At 30.3% G+C, this 17,488-nt stretch overlaps 2 protein-coding genes across 2 annotated transcripts in view; one reads left to right on the top strand and one right to left on the bottom strand.

The window, feature by feature from the left end:
• The first annotated feature begins 3,161 nt into the window (after window positions 1-3,161).
• On the top strand, window positions 3,162-5,387 carry LOC112708310 (uncharacterized). The gene has a single exon (XM_025760492.3). The coding sequence runs from the start codon at window positions 3,355-3,357 to the stop codon at window positions 5,248-5,250; it is 1,896 nt and encodes a 631-aa protein (XP_025616277.1). The 5' UTR covers window positions 3,162-3,354; the 3' UTR covers window positions 5,251-5,387.
• Window positions 5,388-10,335: 4,948 nt separating this feature from the next.
• LOC112705776 (replication factor C subunit 3-like) overlaps window positions 10,336-17,488 on the bottom strand; it is a 56,013-nt gene continuing 48,860 nt past the window's right edge. The window contains exons 8-11 of the mRNA XM_072200078.1: window positions 15,398-15,467; window positions 15,100-15,177; window positions 12,569-12,701; window positions 10,336-10,551 (exon numbers count right to left, since the gene is read on the bottom strand). Coding sequence (XP_072056179.1) covers window positions 10,496-10,551; window positions 12,569-12,701; window positions 15,100-15,177; window positions 15,398-15,467 — 337 coding nt within the window. The 3' untranslated portion in view covers window positions 10,336-10,495. The remainder of the gene's footprint in view (window positions 10,552-12,568; window positions 12,702-15,099; window positions 15,178-15,397; window positions 15,468-17,488) is intronic.

The following is a 17,488-nucleotide window of genomic DNA, read 5'->3' as shown; positions in this document are numbered from 1 at the left end:
CCCGCCAATTTACATTTTGCAATCCCAAATCCAATTTTGATTTCGCTCAACTAGAACAATTCTCCAATTAACATTGATCAACCAACCAATCCCTGTGGGATTCGACCTCACTCTATTGTGAGTTTTTACTTGACGATAATCCGGTGCACTTGCCAGTAGAAAATTGTTGAGAGACAGTTTTCATGACATCAATTAGCTTGAACCTTGCCAACTCTAGTTTTCACTTGACTTTCCTTCCATTGTTAGAGGATAACTAAGTGAGAGCAATGAGCCTTAACCATCATACTTGGGAAATACAATGAGGATAGAAACTCCGATTCTCACCCCTAACCAAGACCTTTTATATTGATTAATTGTCAACTCTTGCTAGTTATTTATTGTTCTAATTTCTAGTTATTTATTTTTCGTGCTCTCAACTTCAAAAATCCCCAGAGAAATCCTAGCCAATAATGTGCATCTTATGTCAAATCTTAGGGAAGACAACCCGGGATTCTACTCCCGGTTATTAATTTTATTTGTGACACACATTTTAACTTTGATTGAAGACAGATTGTTGGTTTAGACTATGCTTACAATGTAATTCTCTTAATAAATTCTATACCGGCATTTATCTTCACATCAATGTTTGTTTATCACTAGTCGGCCTAAACTTTGCGAGCTGAGCCTAGCTCCTTATGACTATTATATTCATATACCTATTTATTCTTTCTTATCTTGTATCTATATCTTGTGCTTTAAGTTTGTAGCTACGTGTGAACATTTGCGCTTTTGTAACTCTATCTTTGAGCTTAATTTTTCTTCGGGCTTCTAGTATCATACAATCCTTTCTACTTATATATATAAATAATATTGTATAAGTCATAGAACTATCATAACCTTTGATTAACCTTAGCTTTACGGCATGAGGTAAGGCTTAGGGTAATTAACCTTTCTAGTTATTTATTTTTCGTGCTCTCAACTTCAAAAATCCCCAGAGAAATTCTAGCCAATAATGTGCATCTTATGTCAAATCTTCGAGAAGATAACTCGGGATTCTACTCCCGGTTATTGATTTTATTTGTGACACATATTTTAACTTTGATTGAAGACAGATTGTTGGTTTAGACTATGCTTACAATGTAATTCTCTTAATAAATTCTATATCGACATTTATCTTCACATCAATGTCTGTTTATCACTAGTCGGCCTAAACTCTGCGAGCTGAGGCTAGCTCCTTATGACTATTATATTCATATACCTATTTATTCTTTCTTATCTTGTATCTATATCTTGTGCTTTAAGTTTGTAGCTACGTGTGAACATTTGTGCTTTTGTAACTCTGTCTTCGAGCTTAATTCTTCTTTGGGCTTCTAGTATCATACAATCCTTTCTACTTATATATATATAAATAATATTGTATAAGTCATAAAATTATCATAACCTTTTATTAACCTTTGCTTTACAGCATGAGGTAAGGCTTAGGGTAATTAGGGCGTTACATCAGGCTAGTTGAATATTTTGATACCAAATAACATTGTTAAGTATTTATAAGGAAGGCACAAAATTCATCTTCCCAAACCTACAATAGTATTTGTTTCTACATTTGATTATGCAGCTAGACTAGATGCTTTCATGCTGAATCCATGCTTCATTTTCTCAACTCTATAAAAAAAAAAATATTGTAGTGTAAACAATCATATAAGAAGTCAAGTACCAAGACACTTGGAGCAATAAGCAAACAAAACTGAAACTAAGTACTTTTTTTAATTAAAAAAAAAAAGAAATAAAACTTAATTCTAGTGAAGAATGAAGATAGATAAATCTCATTTACCACCTTCAAATAGTAATCAAACTTAAAATCTGATAAATAAAATAGTGAAGAGAGAAGACAAAAAAAAATTTTAATAAAGCAAGCATTGCAGAACATTCGATAATAAATCTACAATAATTTGAAAATAAAAATCATGTTCTCATCCTAGGATTTTGGTCATTTGAAAACAAAAATCATGTTCTCATCCTAATAAAACCACATAATAATAGAAACATGCGGAGCATGTGCATATAAAATCCAAGAAATCAATTAACAAAGTAATGGCATAAAACAGATAAACATCCACTTTTTCAATGAAAATAACTAGTGCATATAGTACTTGAACCCTAGATTCACACTCAATTTCAAATGAAACTACATTATGCTGAGTTATAACTATTTTTGGGTTTTAAAAAACTAATAACAATCACAAAATTAGGAATTGAACTTTCATATTTAGTCTATCTAGTAGTTCATAGCATTTACAGCAATTCAAATCTAACATAAATCACATTAAATAGCCAGACCCAAAATCAAAGAATATATGAACCCTAGATGTCAAACAAACATACTCTATAGAGTAGAACAACAACTTTATACTGACCTTTTGTAGTCTAAAAGGGGACGAAGAGAAACGTCACAATTAGGCAGAGGAAACTGTGACGTTGGATTCGTTGACGGCAGACCAGAAGCGGCGCAAAGAAGACGCAGCGTTCAGCCATAAGTATGGTGTGACACAGGGCCACGCGGCGTGCGGATGTCCGGCGGCCAGGCGACGGTGATTGAGAGCTCCTAGTCGACGACCGACGCTCGACGGTAGCACGAGGGAGGCGTGCAGGAAGACGGCAACAGCGAACAACAAGCGTGAAGGAAAGACTCCAATCGTGTGGAAAGAGCGGTTGAGTAGCGCCGACTGCTCAGGTTGCAGCGAACTTCATGGAGGTTGGTTCTCCAGCGCCGGCAATGGGTCTCTCGTCAGTGGCTGCTCGGTATAATTGGGGGAGGGAATTACTGCTAAATCAAAAAGGGGGTTAGATGAATAGGATGCATGATTAAAATTAGGGTTTTGGAGGTATTTAAGAGTGTATTGTGTTTTTATTTTATTTAGTCAATTTTAAAGTCTATTGTACACATTGTATACTAATTACATTGGCTCTCATATTTTCTCTTATAATAATAATAATAATAATAATAATAATAATAATTATTATTATTATTATTATATTATTATTATTATTATTATTATTATTATTATTATTACCATGGCAGGTGAGTGATTGTCACAAAATTTGGAGCAAAAAGCGTTTGACCATTGCATAATTTGCATGCATGCATCGATCAGTGAGCGAGCACTGCCGGCGCCATCCATGCACGCAGCACGAACGATGATGAACAAACATGATTGCTCTGCTTTAAACGCCCGATCCGATCCAAACTGTAAAACCGTTGTTCTTCAATGATATCTTGGTGCATCTACACAGAAACAAGACAAGAATATCATCATCAGAGGAAAAGAGAAAGAGAAAGAAAAAGGGAAGGGATCGGTGGTCCGCTGCTGAAAGGATATGTCGAGCATCGTCAAGGACATCCTTGCGAGCCCGATACAGATGGCGGACCAGATATCAAAGTTGGCGGAGGATGTCCCCAATTTCAAGGACGATTGTCAGACACTCAAGGGCAAGACAGAGAAGCTCTCCGCACTCCTCCGCCAGGCCGCAAGAAACAGCAACGATCTCTACGAGCGCCCCACACGCCGCATCATCGAAGACACCGAGCAGGTCCTCGACAAAGCCCTCACCCTCGTGATCAAGTGCCGCGCCAACACCTTCATCAAGAGGCTCTTTACCATCATCCCGGCCACCGCCTTCCGCAAAACCTTCTTGCAGCTCGAGAATTCCATCGGTGACGTCCAGTGGCTCCTTCGCGTCTCGGCTTCCGCGGAGGAGCGCGACGACGAGTATCTCGGCCTTCCTCCCATCGCCTCCAACGAGCCCATTCTCTGCCTCATATGGGAGCAGGTCGCCATCTTACTCTCTGGCTGCCCCGTGGAAGAACGTGCAGACGCTGCGGCTTCCTTGGTTTCCTTGGCTCGTGACAACGACCGCTACGGAAAACTGATTGTGGAGGAAGGTGGGGTGGCGCCGTTGCTGAAGTTGTTGAAAGAAGGGCGATTGGAGGGTCAAGAGAATGCTGCGAGGGCAATCGGGTTGCTTGGGAAAGATCCAGAGAGCGTGGAGCAGATTGTTAACGCAGGTGTTTGCTCAGCGTTTGTGAAAGTCCTGAAAGACGGGCACATGAAGGTTCAGGTGATGGTTGCATGGGCTATTTCGGAGCTGGCGGCAAACCATCCCAAGTGCCAGGATCATTTCGCCCAGAACAACGCCATACGCTTGCTTGTTAGCCATTTGGCCTTCGAGACCATTCAGGAGCACAGCAAGTACGCCATTGCCAACAAGAACAAAATGTCCTCCTTGGACCCCGACGATGACCACAGAAAGGCCTCTCTTGATGATCATCGCTACAAACCTGCCCACCCCATGGGGGGAAATCACGCCTCTAGCCAGATGCAAAATCTGGTTACCAACACATTCATGGCGCAGGGGCGCGCGGCCGACGATGCCAAGAAGCAACAGCAACAGCAACACCATCATGTGTCCATTGCAGGAACGAGCATCAAGGGAAGAGAGGCAGAAGATCCGGCCACAAAAGCACAGATGAAGGCCATGGCAGCGAGAGCTCTTTGGCAGCTTTCCAAGGGTAACCTCACCATCTGCAGGAATATAACGGAATCCAGAGCTCTTCTGTGTTTCGCGGTTCTGCTGGAGAAAGGGCCCGAGGATGTGCAGTATTACTCGGCAATGGCGCTCATGGAGATCACCGCAGTGGCAGAGCAGTATGCAGAGCTGAGACGCGACGCCTTTAAGCCCACCTCCCCTTCCGCAAAGGCTGTTGTGGAGCAGCTGCTTAAAGTGATCGACAAAGGTGAATCGAACCTTCTCATTCCTTGCATAAGATCCATTGGCAACCTAGCAAGGACCTTCCGTGCAACGGAGACTAGATTGATTCCCCCATTGGTGAGGCTTCTTGACGAGAGAGAGGCCCAAGTGTCCATGGAGGCCGCTAATGCTCTCAACAAGTTTGCCTGTACCGACAACTTCCTCCACGAGACTCACTGCAACGCCATCATCGAGGCTGGCGGTGCCAAGCACCTCATCCAACTCGTTTACTTCGGTGAGCAGATGGTGCAGATTCCCTCCGTCACTCTTCTGTGTTACATAGCTCTGCATGTCCCCAAAAGTGATATTCTTGCTCAAGAAGAGGTTCTCATCGTCCTTGAGTGGTGCACCAAGCAAGCACATCTAATTCAAGATCCTTCCATTGAGTCACTATTGCCTGAAGCCAGAATCAGGTTGGAACTTTATCAGTCAAGGACTACAAGAGTAGGAGTAGGATTCCGCTAGCTCATCAATCATTATATCTTCCGTATACAACTTTCACCTGCTATCTACTCTCTCTCTCTCTCCCTCTATATATATTCATTTGTGTACATATAAAATGAACAATGTTTAATTTAGGTGATCGATCACCCTTTGTCAAATTAATTAGTTTAGACTTGTTTTCCATGGAAATAGAAATTGTATTCTAGATTTTCATTATATAAATTTAATTCAAGTATATCTTTTTTTATCATTCGATCATTACAAATACAAAAGTTTTAGGTAATTTCTTTTTGGAAATGTTAGGGAACAATAATTTTATTGAACAATATGAACAACTATTAATCAAATTAAAACACACTACAGTTCTAAATTAACTCTCTAAATTTTAGTATTAAAATAACTATCTGTACACTAATAAAATGAACATCCGATATATCTATTATTTACATTGTTTAATATTTTTATTGTTTACCTATATTTTTCTTTTTTTTTTTTCATTTTTAAAACAATTAAGGTCAACTATATTGTCAAGGACGTTCACAACCTTAATATAATCAATTTGATTATCTCCCTTCTTGTTGATTCCATTGGATCAGAAAGATCAAATATGTAATTCTATTGAGGAAAGGGGGCCGGGGATGAAGACAACAACGCCATATCATTCTCCAAATATAAATATATAAATAAAGTCCAAGTCCTGGAACTTGTCCAGATTATCATTTATGCATTGAAAAATTCTATGGTATCTAATTTGTCTAAAACGTGAGAGGGGGTAAAAATGGCACTACCTTTTAATTGTTGTTCTTATTCTCATCCATTATTTTATGTTAAGAGTAATGCTATGTAGTTAAACATCAGAAATAATAAATAAAAAAATATATAATAACATTTTCACTTATAAAAAAGTATAGACCACTTTTAATTAATTGACCTAATTAATTTATTTTTATAAATATCTCTTTTTATTTAACTATACCAAAAATCAATTTAAATTTGATGGGAATTAAATTTTAAAAATATTTTTCATTATTAGTTAGCTTATTACATTTACAATTATACTATTTTTATTTTAAATACAAGTCTTAAATCCTTATATTATTAACCCTAAAAAATATTTTTAAATTACCACAACACATTTTATAAAAGATTCCAAAATCTCAAAAGATTCCAAAATCTCAAATTTGTTAGTCTCAATTTATTAAAAATCTGAAACATAATAAAAAAACTATTAGTTTATTCTTTTATATGTAAACTATTTTAATTAGTCATTTTAGTTTAGTTACACTCAATTTTCTAGTTTTAACCGATTTTTAAGTTGTTAAGATAGGTTCGATTTAATTTAATAGTTTTGAACTGTTTATTGTGTTTGATCATTCTTATTTGTTGATGGAAGTTGCCGCTTAAGTCATATAATACCATATAGATGAAATTACTAATCTCAATTAATCAATAATTCTTGATTATATTGTTGATGGATGTTGCTAATTGATTTTTGATTCTTGTTTGTTGATTGTTGATAGATGTTGTTGTATACGTGAATTGTTGATGGATGTAGTTTTTAGCGCATTCTAGTTATAGATAAAATTCTGCCGAAAGTTCTAAAAAAATCTAAATATAATTGAAGTTTATCAAAAATTTCGAATAACTTTTTAGTGAACTACCAATCCTAAGTTTTTTATTGATAGGTTTGCACCAAATTATAATGTATATACACAGGAGTATACTAATATCATCAAGCTGATGTACGACCACCCATGGCCGAGCTGCAACAAAATTGGTCCCTACGTTTGGGCGTGATAAACCCCATATTTAGGGTTTGTCTTGTATTGATTTTAGGGAATTTTATCACCTTTTACTCACATTTATTCAATGAAATAGCATGGTTTCATGATTGTCCCTTAATTTGTGCTTAAGTGTGAAAACATGCTTTTTAGGCCTTTAACTTGATGATTTTAATCTCCCTTTGATTCCACTAGATGCCTTGATGTGTTTGTTAGTGATCTCAGATTGAAAAGGTTAGGAATAGATCAAAGGAGTGAAGAGAAAAGCATGCAAAGCGGAAAAATCATGAAAAGCCAAATATTTGGAAAACGCCAAGGACGCACGCGCGCACTGTACGCCTCTGCACGGATTGCAAACTAACTCATGGACGCGCACGCGCACGGTATGCGTCCGCGCCGAAGGCCGCACGTGATTTTTAAATAGAAAACGTGCCCAGCGATTTTTGAGAGCTGTAGGGCCCAATCCCAACCAATTTTGGCGCAAAAAATGCTATTTAAAGCCAAGGATTGAAGAGTAAAGGGGGAATTCAATTATTCACACTCATTAGGATTAGTTTAGAGTTAGTTTCTAGAGAGAGAAGCTTTCACTTCTCTCTAGAATTAGGATTAGGTTTTGTTCTTATATCTAGGTTTAATTCATGCTTTGATTTACTTTTTCTTTTGTAGTTCTTCTTCTCCTACATCTCTTCTCTCTAGTTTTCCATTTGTTTCTTGTAATTCTCTACTTTTATGTTGATGCACTTTTATTCTTCCATTTTTCTTTCATGCAATTTGTGTTTTCATGTTCCTCTATTGTTCATTTGATTTGTTGTTGTTAATTCTTTGCAATTATTTGTTGTTAGATTTTGTTCTTGTTGTTGATTTACTATGCTTTTCTTTGATGCCTTCCAAGTGTTTGATAAAATGCTTGGTTGGATTTTAGAGTAGAATTTTATGCTCTTAGCTTGGAAAGGTAACTTAGGAACTATTGAGTTACTAATGTCCAAGTGATTGATGATTGGGAGCCATTGACTCTAGTTCTCACTAATTGAATTAGTGGAGAATTAGGACCTATGGACTTGATTGATATATCTCATTTAACTTTCCTTTACTACTAGTTAGAGGATGATTTAATGAGATTAATCCTTGCCAATTCTCATATCGTGGTTAGTGATATGGATAGAGATCCTTGAACACCAACCCTTGCCAAGATCTTTTTAGCTATTAGTTTACTTCCTTGTCATTTATCTTTCATGCCTCTTATCAAAACCCCAAAAATAACTCATAACCAATAACAAGACACTTTATTGTAATTCCAAGAGAGAACGACCCGAGGATTAAATACTTCGGTTTATAGATTTTAGGGGTTTGTTTTAGTGACAAACAATCTTTTGTATGAAAGGATTATTGTTGGTTTAGAAACTATACTTGCAACGAGAATTCATTTGTGAATTCTAGACCGTCAAAAATCCAATCATCAAAATGGCACCGTTGTCAGGGATTGCAATGGTGTTGTGTTATTGGTTATTGTATATATGTGAATATTGCAAATAGGTTTTTCTTTTTCTTCTTTGTTAGTTTTTAGAGTTAGTTTCTAGAGAGAGAAGCTCTCACTTCTCTCTAGAATTAGGATTAGGTTTAGTTCTTAGATCTAGGTTTAATTCATGCTTTGATTTACTTTTTCTTTTGTAATTCTTCTTCTCCTACATTTCTTCTCTCTAGTTTAGCATTTGATTTTTGTAATGGCCACTAAAAGTGAATAGCATTGCAATCTTAGAATTACTTTTGCTGGCCATATAAATTGCCAAAAAAATGGCTGCTAAAACTTGTATACTTTTTGTGGCCATTAAATAAGGTTTTTACCGGCAAATGTTATAATTGCCGCTAAAACCTTTTAGCGACAACGCATAAGACGGCTAATGTCTAATTACCGGTAAATGTATTAGCGGCTATTTTTATTGCCGCTAAAAGTAAAATAAATAGCCGTTAAAAGTGATTATTTTTGTAGTGAATCTTCTCTCTCGTATGAAAATTAAGAAAATTTTATCTTTAAACATTGTGTTTGATCACTCTACAATACACTTATATTCAAATTGTATTTATACACAGGGATGGATCCAGAAAGTTTAGTATGGAGGGCCGAACTTTAGATAAAATTTTTTTCATTTCATAAAAATAATTAACATATAGTTATTAGAGTTAGTTTTTCAAAAAAATTATCATATTTATATATATATAATTATAAATTTTTTTCACAATTTTATTTTTAATATGATAGTTACATAAAAAATATAACAATATCAATAATACATTATAAAATTATAAAGTACCAATAATTTATAACGTGCTTAGTTAAAAATGATCACATATCTTATTAATTAAAATTAATTGTTTTAAAAAATTTTAAAAATTTAAAAATAAATGATAAATTATTAATTATTTAAAAGACACAATACTTTTATAGAATATAAAATATAAGATATTTTTATAAAAGTTTTTCTTTCAGCAACGTAAATTTTTATAATTTGTATTTATACAATTATACACAAATATCTCTTCATAATTTGCTACTACGTCACATGGACTACTTTCTTCTTTCATAATTCGCTGGAGGGCGTTTGAATTACCTTTACACATATCACATGGACTACTTCTTGTTGGAGGGTGTTTTGAATTGTGTTTACACGTAGTTCATGGTAGCCTACCACAAACTAGTAGCGTTATAGGTGATCTCTAGTAATACATTTTTTCTTTCCACGAATTATGTGTACCGTTGCTGCTCACTTAATTCGTTTTAGCTTACAGCGGATTGTGTGTAGCGAATTACATGAAAATAATATATACAGTTCGTGATTAGGATAACTGGGTAATTTTGATCTCAAATATAATGATTTTATTCATACAAATTGTCCAAAGTTTTTTATGTTAAAAAATTGAAATCTGATTCCACAATTGCACTTTAAACATGTGAACTGGACCGAAATAATTTATTAGTGGCATTAACCAATCGTGGGATGTTAAAAGCACTATTTCATACATTACTACAATTTATATTTAGAAGAAAGTGTCATTTTGTCTTATTTTTATTTCGCTGTCATTATTATTTGACGCAATCTATATATCTTAGAAACAATTCCTAAAGAAGACTTTTTTTGAATTGAATTTTTGGTACAAGTTTAACTAACTTTTATTTGTTTGAACCGAATAAAATTTAAAGAAAACAAATAAGTATCTTACATTATAAAAACAATTAATTCAAATCTTAATAAAAATAGTAAAATATTGTTTTATAAATTATATACTATGAAAAAATACTTTAAAAAAAGATAGTTATAAGAAAAATTCTCCCATGTTTTTGTTATATATAATAGATAACAAATTAAAAGATGCGACAAAAATATCTATTTGATGGCCCATAATATTTTCCATTTAATGTAAATTCCTAGACACTTGCAAAGAACCAAATGTCTTTGACATGACCGATCGCATTCCACATTTGGACTTGCCTAATACTTTCCTGTAGTTGAATTCTTGTACCAGCTCATGAATTTTGCAATAAACTCTGAAACATGAAGAAAACAAATAAGAGTAAGGGAAATATCCACCATGAAAGTATGATATTTTTTTGAGTAAACTATTATTTTTATTTATAAAAATTTAGAATATTGATCCATTCATTTATAAGAAACACAATAATGAAACTAAAATTAAAATATCTTTATTATAAAAATTTATCCTTCATAAATATAAAGTTTATTTTATTTATTTATGAATAAATTTGTCAGTATTTGAACTCTCATAAATAAAACACAATAATGTACTCTCTTATTTATGAAAACTATGAAAAAAAGTAATTGTTTATTGTTTTAAATGTTCTTTTTGCTATAATTTTCAGATCGATCCAATTAAGGAATTAATTTTTCTTCACTCAAAAAGCAATTAACAAAAAATTCAAACATTTTTTTTTCAGAAACCAACAAGAAAGATGAAAAAGTGAAAGAGAAAGGAAGAGATAATGAAATTTGGTGAATTGTTACAAAAATTCAAACATTTTTTTTTCAAAAACCAACTAAGAACCTCCGTTTATATATGCTCATTAGGCCATCATTATTGGTCTTCATCCATTCAAATAAGTATGATTCTTACATTAATAAAGACATATGGATGAAATATAGGGAGTTTTATGAGTACTAGGGATGGTTCATTGCGTTCAACAATGTTATTCGGTAGCCTTAGATCTTAAATTTTTACAAGTTTAATCTCCGAAGTCTTACCTATAAATTATCACAAAAATAAAATAAAACAACAGCTAGAGTTTTTAAAAAATAATGACGGAAAACCAAAGAAATGGGGGATTAGATAATTTCTCCATATTTAAAAAAAACGTTGATTAAAGAAAGAGCAAATTATTTAACCAGGTTATTTGATTTAGGGTCCGTTTGTGAAGTTTTAAAAATTACTATTTCGAAGTTTTGACTTATGAAAAATAGTAGTATTAATATTTGGTATAATTTTTAAAATTAAATTGTAGCTTTCTAAGAAGCTATTTAAGTGCTTACAGAGAAGTTAAAAAAATGACTTCTCTCGGTATAAAACTTTTTATTATATTTTGTTTAAAATAAGCACTTTTAAAACTAAAAACTAAATACAAAAGAACTTATTTATAAATTACTTTTAATATAAATATTTATTATTTAAATTATCTTTTTAAAAAGTTTAACTAAGTTGTTTACCTAAACTGAATCTTAGTATTTTAACTTTTTTACTTTCTTAAAAGAATATAAGATTATTCATTTTGATGAATTGTCAAATGATAAATGAATTTAAATCATTGACTCTTAAACTTGCTTCATAATTGATTATAGTGTTTAGAATTTTTTTTATATAATACTATTATACTAGATTTTAAAATTAGTTATCAAAATTAACTATTAGAATAAAATACATATTAGAATATAAAATATATATTAAAATCAATAAAATTATACATGTATTTGTGTCTAATTTTAGTGTGTAAATAGTATTTTTATTTTTGATAGGATTTAGTTTTTATTTATTTCTCTAATCCCTGCCTAACTACTCCTAATTACTTGTAAAATATTTTATTTATCTAAGATACATAAATTGGTAAAATGAGAAGATGAGATATAAATTACTCTTAAACCATATTAATGAAATTTCATACATAGTTAAAATGATATTGATCTAATAATATGACTAGTCGCTTACCACAGGTGAAATTTAGAGAAACAAAATCCAAATTATAATGGACTATGGGATCGGGGGACTTCATTTAGGTTAACATATAATAAAGGCAATATTATTATTAGGTATGTAAAAAAAGAGAAATAATGTTAGGGATCGGAGTTAATTTTTTTATCTCAATATTTTATTTTTATATTATTAGTATTTAGGAGTTTATGATTTAAAATTTAGTATAAAAATATTTTTGTTGATCAAATATTAATAAAAAAGGATAAATTTTGTTGATTATGTAATATTATTAGTAAAAAAAAAAGAATATTTAAACAGAAAAATCGCTAAGGATAGAGAGCAGGCGATGAGTTACTACTCCATACCTTCAACTTTCAAGTAGTTTATTATTGCTTTCCTCTTTCTTGATTCATGGTGTTTTTCATTATTGGATTCCCCTTGTTTGTTTTGATCAGGACTATGTCTCTTCTGTGGTTCAAATTCAATCTTACTAACTTTCTGAAATGGAATAACCAAATAATATCATCAATAGGATTATAGGAAATATTGTCAGTTTCACCTTCTGCATTATATACAGAAAGTATAAAAGCATAAAGTAGTATGTGCAAATTCGGTAATAATGGTAGAGAAAAAAAATATTTAATATTTATTAATTATTATAATAATTAATAAATATTAAATAAAATAAATTTTTGACTGTTTTGACTAATGTTTTTTAGTTATTAAATATTTTCGGTGTTATAGTGGACAATAAATTAATTCTTTTCGAATAATAATTAGCCAAAAATGTAAATGGGAGAAAGGAAAAAGAAAATATGGTTTAGGTTGTTAGTGTTTATTTGGGTGCTATCAAATTGATAAAAAGAAGATTTTTTAATTAAAAATATTTTTTTTTATTTTTTAGTGTATTTGACAAATTTTTAATAGTAAAAATAAAAATATTAAAAAAATAAAAAATATCTTTTTTAAAAAGTTACAAATTATATTTTTTGTCCAAACAAACCCTTATTGTGAAAAAAAAAGATATTCTAAACTAAACAAAATATTAATTAATTGATTATTGAAAAAAAAAAGTTATTTTTCACTGTCATATCTAGGATCTATCACATATCATTTTCTCAAGTTATATAATTACATTTGATAGTGTAAAGATGTTTTTCATTTCAAGTGATTTAAATTTCTTCACTAAAATTAATATTTTTTACACAGTACAAATTATATGCATATAATTTGGTTTTATGTTATTGTTTAACCCTGTATGTTTTACAGTTTATGTGATTTTTAAGTTCGTAACTATAAAAGAGTCAAGTGTATCCTCTAATATAATAAGGTATATATTGATAATTGTGAAAAATATTTAAAACTCGAACACTATATAAAAGTGAATTTCATATTTAAAGAAAATAAATATTGTTAATTTTAATTTAATAATAATATTCTCTTAATTATATGTTATTCACAAATTATCCTTAACTCTTATAGATATTTTTCCATTATTAAAGATAAGATTTAATTACTTTATTGATGTTTATAGTTTCACTAAATTTATAATTAAATCTTTATATTTTTTCTTTTAATTGGATCCTTATACTACTTTTATTTTATAATTAGGTCTTTTTTAGTATAAAAATATATTAGAGTTAACTAAATATTTTTTTTGCAAATTGAAGATATTTACAATTAAGAACTTAAATAGATTTTTGACCACATATTTTTTGAAGAAATATTTCATTAATTTTAATATTTTTAGCATAAAAAAATTTAATTACAAAATTAAAAATATTATAGGACTCAATTAAAAAAATATAAATATTTAATTATAAATTTCATAAAATTATAAAAATTAATAAAATGATAAAACTTAAAGATAATAAAATAACGAGCCATGAGGATAATTGAAAATATCATATAAAAAGATAATAAAAATATTAAATTCAAGAATGTCAATACCATTCTCCTTGCATAAAGAAAGGAACAAAAATAAATTTATCAAACACAAAATAAATTAAAAAAATAAGCTTAAATAAGATTTTCGTCTCTATAAATATATGGTTTTTATTCTATTTTTATATTTTTTTGTCTCTTAAATTTTTTATTTTGATTTTCATCTAGGTAAAACTTCGAAGTTATTTATTTTAGTATTTGTTTGGATTAGTTTTGTTGGAGGAAAAGTAATTTTATTAAATTTTAAATATGTTTGAATATATATTTTTTAAATATTAAAAAAGTAAGTTATTTATTTTTTAAAAAACCAACAATATTTTGCTTAAAAAAATAAAAGTAAAAGAAGTTTTTGTCATTTGATTTTTTTAAAATATCCAAATGTGAAATAGTATTTTCTAACAAAAAGATTTTTTTAAAAATACAAAAAATAATTAAAAAAAAACAACCCAAACTTACCTTTAAAGCCTATTCGGTACCATTAAGTTATTAAATTCTTTTTTAATAAAAAATATTTTTTTATTTATTAATGTATTTGACAAAATTTTTGTAGTAGAAGTAAAAATATTATAAAAATAAAATAAAATAATTTTTTTAGAAGCTATAATTTATATTTTTTAAAAAAGATCTCTTTTACTAAAAAAATATATTTTTAATAAATAAATAAAAAAATATTTTTATATTAATTATTATACTCAAACATAATTATTAGATAAAAAAATATTTACATGAAATATTCAAATATAAAATTACTTGTACTTTTTCAAAAAAAAAATATCACTTAAAAAATTGTAAATAAGTAAAAATTACTAACTTGGCAGTTGCTATGTCTGTATTTACTGGAGTAAATTAATGTTAGTGACTAAAATAAACAACTTGTAAATTTGACTGTATTAAGGAAAAAATATGTTATTTAAGCCCAAAGTATTAGTGATGAAAGCGTTTGAGTTTGTACCTTGTACTCCATGTCGAGTTTGGCCACCCCCGAACGCAGTGAGGCATCAATCAAAGTTGTTAAGCGTTCTACCAAGGACTGCATTAACAGAGACAACTTCTAGAATTTAAATGCATATCAAGACTACCAGAATAGTAGAGAACTCTTCCTTCTTTCTTTTATTATTTAACAAGAATGATCTGTTAATTGTGAAAAAATTAAGAAAATAAAGGAGAAAAATAGTTAAAACAAATTTATATGTAGAATTTTAAAGATATATATAAATATATTTTTTATGAATATCATAACTCGTACGTACCTTATAAACGAACTCAGCGGAAACGTCGTGAATCATTAGACTTTGCAGCTTTCTACGAATGAGATACAATCTAATGGATAGGGGAATAATATTTTCTTGTTAGATATAAGTTAATGGTAAAATCAGCGAAATTTAATATTCTTATAGTATTATATCCTTAATTATTACAATTTTTATTATCAATATATAATATTTGGATAATTCACGTGAATAAAATAAATAAAGTTGAAAATTATATACAGATATTATAAATACAAATAGATTATACATCTATATAGTTTACATTTTTTTATAAATCAAATCAATTTAATTCGATTTATATTAAATATATACCTAATTCAATTTATTACTGACACATAATATGGAAAATGGTTAAATTCGTCTCTGAAAGATCACGCGATCTTCATTTTCGTCCCCGAATAATTTATTTTAATAAAATTAGTCCCTGAAAGATAAACTGTTAGTCAAATTAGTCCTTCCGTCAATTGGATGATGACGTGTCACGTTAAGTGCCACGTGGCATGATGACATGACACGCCACGTGGCAGGTCAGTAACACGTGGCACGCCACGTGACAGGTCAGTGACACGTGGCACGCCACGTGACAGGTCAGTGACACGTGGCACGCCACGTGACAGGTCAGTGACACGTGGCATGCCACGTGTTGCTTGACATATACAAAAATTTTCAATTAGTCAAAATAGTCCTTGAAAGTCTAGACGTAAGTCATTTTCATCCCTCAAATTTTAAAAATTAGTCCTTATATAATTTTTTTATTTTTTCTTCATAAAATTATCTCTTTCCTTTGATTCTTCTCAAAATCTCTCTTATTCTTTTCTATTTTAAAACTTTTTTTGTTACATTATTACATTTTGCTCAAAATCTCTCTTATTCTTTTCTATTTTAAAACCTTTTTTGTTACATTACTACATTTTGCTAGAATATATATATACTCAAAATTGAAATGTATGTATTTATTAACCTAAACAAAGTTATATGCTCAAAATAAAAAAATTTATGTATGTTAACCTTTATACCACTATTTTTTTTCTACTACATCTTTTTTTTTCCATTACGGTATTACTTATATATAGGAGGTAATGGTAGTGATACTTAGAATCAAAATTCAAGAAGATTCACAAATTTTGCTTCAATTCCACACTTTACAAAAAAATTATATAAGGACTGGTTGTACTAATTTTTAAAATTTGAAGGATGAAAATGACTTACGTCTGGACTTTCAGGAACTATTGACTAATAAAAAAATTTTTTATATGTCAAGCGACACATGGCATGCCACGTGTCACTGACCTGTCACGTGGCGTGCCACGTGTTACTGACCTGCCACGTGGCGTGTCACGTCATCATGCCACATGGCACTTAACGTGACACGTCATCATCCAATTGACGGAATGACTAATTTGACTAACAGTTTATCTTTCAGGGACTAATTTGATTAAAAAAATCATTCGGAGACGAAAATGAAGATCGCGTGATCTTTCAAGGACGAATTTGAACATTAACCCCACATAATATATTTAATAAATCGAATCAATCTGATTTTTGATTCAATTTACTACAGGTACATTATATACATAGTAAATTGAATCAGTCTTATTCGATTTACTATTTATACATACAGATTATTGACATTTCTTATTTTTAACTTAATTGTATGGACTCTAGAGTTTAGGATTTAAATATCTCATTTAGATTCAAATAAAATATAAAAAAATCAAAACAAATAATAATAAAAATTTAAATTTTGTGATTAGTTCAAATTCCAAAAAAGTTACATTTTTACAAATTTACGAATTTAAAACGGAATAAATAAAAATTTATTTAACATAATTTTTTGACTCATTATGACTTTTGATGTTAAAAAAATTATTATAAAATATAATTCTCCAAAGTGACATAAAAGTTTTTTGGTTTACCCCAATATTCCCCACTTGTCTGACTGTTGCTGAACAGTTTTTGGATATCAAACGGACCTTCCCAGAAGGTAAGTTAAAACTTATATTTTTTCATAGTCAAGAGTAACAGATAATTATACAATTTAAAAAGATCAATTATATTTATATAATAGGT

This window comes from Arachis hypogaea, chromosome 8 (assembly GCF_003086295.3).
Source record: "Arachis hypogaea cultivar Tifrunner chromosome 8, arahy.Tifrunner.gnm2.J5K5, whole genome shotgun sequence".
NCBI lineage: Eukaryota > Viridiplantae > Streptophyta > Magnoliopsida > Fabales > Fabaceae > Arachis > Arachis hypogaea.
Note: the sequence above shows the minus strand (reverse complement) of the source record. Positions and strands in the feature narration are given on the sequence as shown.

Excerpts from the sequence above, each read along its gene's own strand:
- LOC112708310 (XM_025760492.3), top strand. The coding sequence starts at position 3,355 with ATGTCGAGCATCGTCAAGGACATCCTTGCGAGCCCGATACAGATGGCG.